The sequence below is a fragment of the Mixophyes fleayi genome, chromosome 1 (assembly GCF_038048845.1).
Source record: "Mixophyes fleayi isolate aMixFle1 chromosome 1, aMixFle1.hap1, whole genome shotgun sequence".
NCBI classification, from domain to species: Eukaryota; Metazoa; Chordata; class Amphibia; order Anura; family Limnodynastidae; genus Mixophyes; species Mixophyes fleayi.
In genome coordinates this window covers 425,722,215-425,732,527 of record NC_134402.1, presented here as the reverse complement: position 1 = coordinate 425,732,527, position 10,313 = coordinate 425,722,215, and the positions used below count along the sequence as shown (strand labels likewise).

Sequence of the window (10,313 nt, the reverse complement as noted above, 5' to 3'; positions counted from 1 at the left end):
GCCGCTTTGTTATTTAAATATTTAGTTATGGTGATGTAATGTGTTTTAATATGTTGGTTTTTTTTAATAAATTCTATTTTATTATAACGTTTTTGTGGTATTAATACTTGAGAGAAGGTTTTTGCGCTTTCTTTTTTCTTTTTATTTTGTACTGTTTTATGATTATAGGGTTTGATACACAGCAATTTTATTGAGGAGTGGCAATTACCCTCTACAACTGTATACATGTTGTGGCTTTATTTATTTATTTAAGATTTATGATATTATGGGATTCAATATTGTTTTAGCAACTCAAAGTCAGCGCCCAGTACTATCCTAGTTGGATAAAGCGTCTGCAGAAATGCCAACATTTCAAAACAGTTTCCAGGAGCAGGTGGCTTCTTAGCAGGGGAGCCAAAGAACATTATGCCCGAATCTGTGACCATGGACCTTGGAGTACTACAATCCCCATAATGTCATGTTTACTGAATTTATTTAGAATCATTTTCAGCATTTTAAATACTCATATCAAATACATTTTGACCTAAAAAGCATAGATACTACGAAATGCGGGGAATAAATTGCATCTGACATGTAGTAAAAAGAGAGGTTACTGTGCAATTGATCAATATTGAATTGCTTCAAAAGCTGGCATGGTCCCTGGCAGCTTGGGGCAGGTGGCAGCTATTGACCTGATGCAGAGTTGGCTGCAAAGTGGGTATAATGTAAGCTAAAAATCCAGGAAGTAAAAACAGCGTATTTACACCTCTATGGTGAGCTGTAAACATCTTGTGATCCATGCAGCTTGGCACAAGAGAAGTATGCGCTCAGTTTATGCCAAGAACATGTTAGACACTTACGTCCCACTTACGCTCATGTTTTATCCACTTGTTTTATATGCAACAAATGTATTCAATATTAGGCATAAAAATTAAAACTAAAATCTGTAATGCAGTAAAAAAAGTTTAACTTAAACAAGCACACAAAAGCATAATGAGGTATATTCAAATGTTGAATTTCCCCGCGGCGTTAAAAGTATTACTGGTATTACGGTAATACTAAGCCAGATTTCAGCTCGCAGCTCCCTGAGCCGCGAACTGAAATCCAGCGTGAAAGATACCGTAATAATGGTATTTACGTGAACTATTACCGTAATGACGGTAATAGTGCGCGCGCTGCGTTACTTTCGCCAGTAATGCCAACAACTTAATATTCCCCAATATATGGCCGAGCGATACAGAAAGCACCAATCAGTGTGAGCGGGGCAAATGCAAACAGCCAATCACAAGCAGTTCGCTAGAGACCATCGTCACCCGCTGCCACGGACCAGACGCAAATAATACGACTTCCTAAGGCGTATGTGTCTGATTTCCAGTCTTCATCTTTCTCACTTGTGAGAACACACCCTTACTGTATGCGGTCTACATTAGAACGCCCCTTCCCTCGCCCGTTCCACCTCCCCAGGCACTGGCTGGCGTAAGTGTCAGTATCACGCCAATCTGCATGGGAGGGTATTCGTGTGTCCACTTTATGGGCATGTGCAGTGGTTTCACGCAAGATCCTCTGCGCAAACTGTGCATCAGCCCCTATGACTCTACAATCATAGATGGGTTGAATTTTGTTTAAATGAATACTGAATTAGAGACATTCCTTGTTTGTTTTTTTTTTACTGACAAACTGTGTGTTGGGTGCAGGTTTCACTATATATTCAGATTTTCTTTGCTGTATAAGGTAATATTTAAACACAAAATATAAGATGCATTAAACTAAAGTGCATTGCAATGCAGAATTAATATGTAATGTGTCCTGATATTACTGGCTTGAACTCTAGCTTACAGAATTACATAACGATGCATCTGTCAGAGATATCCTTATGAAAACTCGGCAGTGTGGGTGGAACTGTGAGTGGGCCAATCACAAGGTAGATCACAGTGACAGAAGGAACTTACCAATCAACTGAAAGCTCACAGTCTGAATGCAGAATCCTATCTTGTGTCTGTGTTCTCTTCCTGTTTGACAGCCCAGGGAGCTGTGTGTGCAGTGCTGGGTGTGTTATAGTGTGTGCACTGCTGTACTGTGTTATAGTGTGTGCACTGCTGTACTGTGTGCATTGCTGAGTGTGTTATTGCTGCACATAGTCCTGTATTTTGCCTTCATGAGTTGTGAGGTAAATATTTTTTTGTTCTATTGCTATATTCAACAATATAACGTTGCATTAGCAGTTTCCATGTGTTGCATAGTACAAATGTAAACATGATGTAACATTGATACTGTGTTAAATTTGATTTTGTAGCAGGATGTGTTGACTTGTGGGAGGAAAAATGATTTGAACACTGGGGTAATTGTTTCAAATTGAAAGAGAGGACGGTACCAGCTTGCTGATCTTTGTTATGATATATTATGAGTGTGAAGTTTCTGTATATTACAGTGGGGTTTGTGCCTAGGCTATTACGATGTAACGTTTACATATCCTAGTACTGACCTAATTAAATAATAAACAATTGATGTTAATCTAGATATAAACTCTTGTAAATATCTGTATAATCTGTGAGTCATCACTTTAGTGTTCATTAGTAAAACTTGTGTATTACAGTGAATAACGCACCCCCTACCGTAGATTATCACTGATATTAGAAGTCCCCCCAGGTGGTCCTACGGTCCTTCACCTGTAGACCCCAGATCCTGCTGCTTTGTCTGATTTGTTTTTTTATACATTTTTAAAATGCCTGCTGATCTGTTATTACAGATAGGGGTCCCCATCTTTGATTAAATATATTGTTTCAATGTATGATATAGTTTATATTAGGAAGTGCATTATCCCATATATAGTAGTATACATTGTTTTGCTGTTCTTGTTGTTTTAGGGATGCTTCTAAAATACAGCTATAAAGGTGCTATGTATGTGCAATGCACACATGTATACAGTATACCCAGCACTGTCCCGGTTTCCTGAGCTTGACCTATGTGTATATTTATTTATAGGTGCTGGTGTTGTACTTTGCCAAAAGCTCTGAACTAGCCGGTGTTCGTTCAGAAACCATAAGTGTGCCCCAACAAATTACCTCTAAACAGCTCTGGGAGAAGATTGCTGCTCTCCATCCAAGGTAATGTACTTTGTCATATCGTGTACATAAAGTCATACTTTGACTGCCTCACGTTTAGCCCTGCGGCATCTGGCTTCAGTAACTGGAACATTAAACATTTCAAACAAATATTAGTTTTGAAACAAACAAAATCACATTGGGCAGCACAGAGGTTAGCATTGGTGCCTCACAATTCTAGGGCCATAGGTTTACTCCCAAAGGGCAAATATGACTCCAATGAGGGTGGGACTGATGTAAATGATGTGATATTCTCTCTATAACGCTATGTAATATGGTGGCGCAATATAAATGAATGAGCATAAACCCCGCAGTCTACTAAAGAGAACCACCTCTATCGGCCTGTATCTCTGATTATTCTGCTTTCTTTAGTCCCCAGCTGTGAAATAATAGAGAAACGTCTGTGCTTCATTAATATAAATTAATTGGTTAAATATTAAAATACTGCTGTGATATGTGGACACTATGGGGAGGAATTCAATTAACCGTGAGGTGTCGCTGGAGCCTCGCGTTATGTGCTCTTGTGCGCACTTCTGGTTATTACGCAATCTTCAGGCTTAGTACGATAAGTCATATATACTCCTCTGATACCCAGTAACTTGCAGCCACAATTCTCTGTGCCATCCTAAGCTGGTACTGCCTTTGTGGCTACATCTGCACCCTATTATACCACTAGTTAAGTCAACGTTTTTTGGTAGCTGTGAAGGCTCCCAGTCCATTAATGGACTCCCTATTACCTAACACTGGCGTACCTTACATATGTATTGTCCTGGCCTCCTTTGATCTTGGATAAGTGACACAGCATTGAAATTGAATAGTTTTCCACACTAAAGCATTGACTGTTGTGACACCAGCTGATTGGCGTCCTGGGTGAGGGTGTTACAAATATCAAGTAAACCACCATTAGCAAAAGTGTTTGTTTGTTTCCCTATTTTCTGGGGTAACAAAGCCAGGTAAGCAGTTTTGTTTGAGGCAGAATCCATTAAACCATCAATAGTGCACCTGCATCTACAGTAGTATTATAGGTGGACATAGTGTTTAACTCAACTTAACTTGAAATAAATTTTGTTCTTATAGGCTCTGCATCCTGAAAGATCAGATTGTTTTCGCCGTCTGTCAGGAATATGTTTCCATCGGTGATGAGGTTATAACGTTACGTCCGGGGGACGAGGTCGCGGTCATCCCGCCCATTAGTGGTGGTTAACGTCTTCATTTAAGGTATGGGGCGTGTTAATGTGGAGCCTAGGCTAGCTTTATAGATGTACTATTTTAACTGCACTTCCCAGATTAGTCCATCACTTGTGACTAAAGGATCATTAAAGTGTAATTTTCACATGTTTTTGGATTAGCTGCAAACCAGAGATTTGATTCACTGTTGCAGGAATGAAGATCCATTTCCCAGAGGTGACCTAGTTTATCCTGTGGCTGATGCACAGAAGTAGACGCATATTTGTTCCCGTCCTATAACAGTGAATATTGTTGTATATTCATTGCAATAATAGATGGAATAATTGGGGACCAGCTACTTGTGACACTTTTCCTGTTCCGCTGAAAACTGTGCACAAAACTTTCTTCCCCACTAAACAATGTTTGCTAAATAGAGACCATAAAAACTTAAATTCAGTAGAAGCGAATTTAACCTTATTGGTTTATATTGGGGTTTATGGCTTTCACCATAATAACCGCATTGATGTACACACTAAGGGATGTCTGGCACGAGTGTAGGTGCAGCCTCTCTATTTGGAAGCTGCAAATCATTTTTTGATGTGGCCTTTCCCGCCTTCTTTTCTCATCTGCCGCCAACAATGTTGGTTATGCTGCTTTAAGTATTCCAACATAAACCGTGAACAGTAGAACCTGTGTCATACTACTACATCTGCTTTCTTTACCTTTACATTTTAGCTGCCATGGATGAAAATGTTGAGCCACGGGACTACATTAGAATCTGTTCAGAAAGACTCTCCACTGATGAAGTTTCACAGTTAGTGGTTTCTCCATGCTGTGGTGCCGTGTCCATGTTTATAGGTAGGTGACCACACATACTATAATATAACCGGTAGAAGTGGTCAAAATGATGCATGACAAAGACACATGGATTAAATGTCCATTTATTAGAACATTAAGGTCATTATCACTTATCAAGCCACCAAGGGCATTATTTTCTTATGTGCACAAAGAAAAACTACTTTGTTACCAACTGATCATTTATAACTGCACAATGAATTAGAGGTAAGGGGTTCAGGCTTTCACAAGGTATAATTGTAAGATGTTACATGAGCCTCATTACAAACTGTTCTAACAGTGCTTGTTGTCCTGTAGTGTACGACACATAGGAGAAATATTTTCTTCTAACTGTATAATGTGCATGTTGAAAGTGACATGTTGAATTCTGTAATGTGGGGCTTATAGTTATTTAGTGAGGGATAGGAAGAATGAAACGTGACAAAAGGCACAAAATTATTATTTATTTTTTTCCACCAAATATGCATTTAATACATCAATTGGCGGGACTATGACTATATTATGAATAATAAAAAATGAAAAATTAAAAATAAAACATAGTTTTAAAAGTCCTAGAAAATTGCAAGACAAGTCTGGGTACACACTACAGAAAAGTACTCCCGATGCAATATCATTAAGGATTTTACCAATGACTGAAAGTCATCGATCAGCATGCTGATCAATGTGTACACACTAAATACGTTTTATAAGATTTACCATCAGATCTGTGCTCTTCACCTGTCATAACCATCAGCTGAAAAGATTGTGACTCTGTGAACTCTATGGGGATCTGCCTACACTGCTGAAAAGATCCAGACTCTGCACACTCCATAGAGATGAGCCTACACTGCTGGTGTAAGTGCAGACAGACGCCAGAATTTGCCCGACATTGTTCCATTGTTTATAGAGATTTTTAGCCTGTCTATAAAATCAAATGAAATGATACAATGTGCTTTGGAACGATAATTGTTCATGGTTGCAGCGAACACACTAATGCGATATTGGACCTAACTGTCGTTTATTGTGTTATTAACACGATTATCGGTGCAAAACCTGTAGTGTCTACATAGCCTAACTGTAAATAAAGTAAAGACAAAAATTTGCAAATCCATCGCATCGGGTGACAATTAACTTTAGGGATTTTTAAGAACACTTTTACTGCCCTTTTTCTGTCCTAGGTGGATACTCACTGGTGGTGTTTTGCGTTTCCAAATGCAACTTTAAATGCCAATGAAACCTTATGTCAACTGCAAACATATTTGACGTGTGTTCGGGAGGTCATTGGAGGTCACTATCTCAGTGCACTTAGCTTACATTGAAATGAGCAAGAAACTTTTGGAAACCATGCCTCTAGTTTAAGTATATGAGCTTCCTGCTCCTGAGTGAGATTATTATGCTTCTGCTATCAGATATGACCATTGTTATTTTATATGGATGTATTCATTAATTAACATGTACGTTTTTGTAATAAATGTGTTTACCTTAAATGAGCCAGGTTCTGAATGTGCTTATTCTGCCATAGTTTGATTTATATCAGGTATGGTTTGTAGATCGATGCTGTTTTAAGTTTTGTGCACCCAAATGAAGGGAATACAAATTCAGGTGGGTATGTGATGGCTTTCATTGTCCAATCTGATTACATGTGTTACACTAGCAACGCATGTAAACACATCTAATATATCTCCAGTGGGCATGAAGGTCTTTAAGGCTTCAACTCTTCTGTGCATACAGTGTAAATACTGTGACTATGTTTGTGCAAGGCTATGAGGTCATTATTTGTTCCAGAGGTAGCTCAGATAATAGACAGTTATGTAGGACAGTCCATAAATAAGGAAAAAAGACAAAACCTAAATATAACACAGCAAAGACGCTTTTATCAATGTACCTGAGTTAACTGCTGGGAGCGTAGATCCAGGCAGTCACGTGTAGTACTGTCTCCGCAGAGTGTGGTACACTGTAATTCCCACTATGAAATGCTCAGTTTGTTGTTATTTTAATCTTGGCTTTTGCTTGGATAATCGCTGCGTTTTTCATTGTCTTTTAGGGATTACAAGAAATAATTTTGATGGTAAGAAAGTGCTTTGTCTAGAGTATGAAGCGTACGAGCCCATGGCCAAGACTGAAATAAAGAAAATATTTTCTGACATCAGACAGAAATGGCCATCTGTCAGGCACATGGCGGTACATCATAGACTCGGGTGGGTATACTTAAATATTTACATACCTGCTTCATTGCTTATTAAATATGATAATAGGAATGATTTGTCTGCACACTTGGAATTGAATATTAACTCTGAAACTATAAGGATCGTTTATAAAGCTTGGGGAAAAAAAACCAGTAGGGTCCCTCATAGCAAATGTCTCAAATGTCCCCTATTTTACACTGTCACCTGTTTGTGCTGGTAGGCCTGTGGATTAGTGCATCGAGACGGTGTCAACGATGGGGTACAAGAGTCTGCTCTTGGTGGTGTTGCTGAGCGGATCAGGGCATTGTCTGCTAAATGTCAGCCTGTCACAGCAATGCACCTATTATTGTGTCCAGGAGCAAATACAACATATTTAGATTGAACTGTAACTATTCCCGTTAGTAAACTGCTTGTTGCTATGATCTTGCATATATCCTTTTGGTTTATGTGTTTTAATGAATCTTTTATACAAGCGATGTAGATACTATAGAAACATTATTTGGAGCTTCAGCTAGAAATTGGACGCTGGTGGGTTGTTGTGTTTTTTTGTTGTGTTTTTTTTCTTTTCTTTTCTTTCTTTTTGGTCTTGATGACATTTTAATACTCTGCCGAAACATGTTTCCTGTTTAGCTTATTGTAGTTTGCAGCACTTCTTGGGTATGGCCACCCTTGTTCTTCTATGTCTCCAGTAGAGGGCTCACTGTTGTAAAGCGCTACTGAATTTGCTGGCGCTATATAAATAAAAGTTGACGATGATGCCACCCCTCTGCTAATCTGGAACACTTGTGGGTGTTGGGTTCTATATTTATTCACAGCTTGTAGGACACACCCTTGCCTCATACTTGTCTACATTGTGGACTTTCCCTCTGGGAGATTTCAGCTTCATCCCAGTCCTGCCCCCGCTGTTTAATGACACAAATGCATCACCCTAGAGCAGGGGCGGAGCCATAATAACGCATATCACATCATCTGGACCCACCCTTTTTGGAAAAAGGAGAGGCGGGATCTTACACGGAGGCCTACTCTCCAGGAGCCTGGTAAAACTTGCCAAAATTCTTGAGTCTCCTGGATGTTCTAGGCGAGTAGTTACGTATGCCTTGCTTAGCATTTGTGTTTGTGATATGTATATCACTAGCTAGGCTAAGATCATGCTTGTCTGAGTCTTTGAGCCTGTCTATTGAAGATATAATTGTAATAATATAATAATTTTCTATCTTTTTCTTCATATTTTAAGCTCGGTCCCGATAACTGAAGCTAGTGTTATCATTGCAATTTCCTCACCGCACAGAAATGACTCTTTGGATGCTGTGAAATATTGTATAAACACATTAAAAGCAACTGTACCTATTTGGAAAAAGGTAAGCATTTGAAAGAAAAAAACATTTTTAGGGGGTTTTCACAAGTAGTGGAGCTAACCATTTTTTCTGCGGAACTATTCATGTAGATATGACCGATCTGTGCGCTAGGAACCGGTGACATCATGAAGATATTTAGTAATGTCCTTTGTACCTTGCAGTGACTATGTATTGGCTTCCTGGCTTGTATAATTTATGTAGTTGTTGAATTAAACCTCAGAAAATAAAAACCACATATTCATTTGAAAGCTATAAATAAGTATTTTAATCCTGGCATTGATCAGTTTCTGAGTCTATTACTAAATCGTTGTTGCTATAATTTATATACAGATTGGTGGATCTATGTACTATATAATGAGAACAAAAGAAAAATTCTATGATGGAAACGTTTTTTTTTGTTTTACTTTCCTCTACTTTATCAACGTACAGTAAGTACCGTCTTCAGAAAATAGGAATCACCTAAAATGAAGATCAATAGACAGAAATTGATCCGGTTCTGACATTCTCAAATCTATATATGAACTCTAACACCAAAGTAATGCAAAAGCAATGTCTTCTAACTTCAACAGGGATGTCCATGGTTGCTCCTAACCTCCTACGCGACCTCTTGAGACCGGTCTATGGTTGAACCAGATCAGACAACAAATTTGATCTATATTTTTAGAATATCTTTATGACTAATAGAGGAGCCCAGGCCTCCCGAAATGTCTATGAACAGAAATTTTAAGACAGGTTTGGTTTTAGAAGGTGCTTTAATGTGAAGGACTCTTGAGTATTAAATTAAAGAAGTGTCATCATCTTCATAGCTTTTGGCCAGGATAAAATTATATCCTATTATATCCTACTAGAACACTTGAATTCTGTTCTTTTTTTTCCACTAGGAATTATATGAAGAAGGCTACACATGGAAAGAAAACAAAGAATGTTTTTGGATAAAGCAAGATGATGTATAGTGCAATCATTTCATGGGCTCCCGTCACAGGATATGTGGTGATATTTTAAAAAAGCTTTTCCACTCAATTTATCTTTGTTCCTTTTTTTTTTTATCACAATTAAATATGACGTTCCCTTTAACAAGGTTTTCAAGCTTTTGTATGTGTAACATTCCCTTGTATGAGTGACTTGCCTGACTGATGATGAAGTGTGGACTTCATCTTGGGGGCGTGACCAAAAGTACTGGGTCAGAGTATTTAAATATCTTCTCTGGGGTGTAGGGTAAAGATCTCCCTGATGAGAGACCTCCACTCCCACTATCTGTTGGGGTCCCACAAGGCTCCGTTCTTAGCCCTTTATTTTTTTCATTGTACACCTTTGCTCTTAAGACACTAATTCGCTCATTCAGCCTCCAATATAACCTCTACGATGATGACACCCAAATCTATATATCTTCTCCTGACGTCTCCTGTTTTGTACTCTCTTGTGTAACCAACTGTCTTTCTGCTTTCTCTACAAGGATGTCTCAACGCTACCTAAAGTTCAACATATCCAAACCAGGGCTTATTGTCTTCCCTCCTGCCAGTGTCACCACCCGCCCTTAAATCTCCCTCACTTCCAATAACACCACAATTTCCTCAGTCTCCCAAGCCCGCTGCCTTCGTGTCACACTTGACTCCGCTCTCTGCTTTATTCCTCACATCCAAACTCTCTCCCAGTCCTGTCAATTCCACCTTAACAACATTACAGGAATACGC

The 10,313-nt window shown here is 38.8% G+C and overlaps 2 protein-coding genes across 2 annotated transcripts; both read left to right on the top strand.

Moving 5' to 3' along the window:
• Positions 1–1,961: 1,961 nt before the first annotated feature.
• LOC142099959 (molybdopterin synthase sulfur carrier subunit-like) lies at positions 1,962–4,284 on the top strand. The gene is made up of 3 exons (XM_075183971.1): positions 1,962–2,146; positions 2,962–3,083; positions 4,158–4,284. The coding sequence occupies exons 1-3, from the start codon at positions 2,135–2,137 to the stop codon at positions 4,282–4,284; spliced, it is 261 nt and encodes an 86-aa protein (XP_075040072.1). The 5' UTR covers positions 1,962–2,134.
• Positions 4,285–4,987: 703 nt separating this feature from the next.
• Positions 4,988–9,708, top strand: LOC142099956 (molybdopterin synthase catalytic subunit-like). Its single transcript, XM_075183967.1, has 4 exons — positions 4,988–5,105; positions 7,126–7,279; positions 8,502–8,625; positions 9,504–9,708. Exons 1-4 carry the CDS (start codon positions 4,988–4,990, stop codon positions 9,573–9,575), a joined length of 468 nt encoding a protein of 155 aa, XP_075040068.1. The 3' UTR covers positions 9,576–9,708.
• The last annotated feature ends 605 nt before the right edge of the window (positions 9,709–10,313 follow it).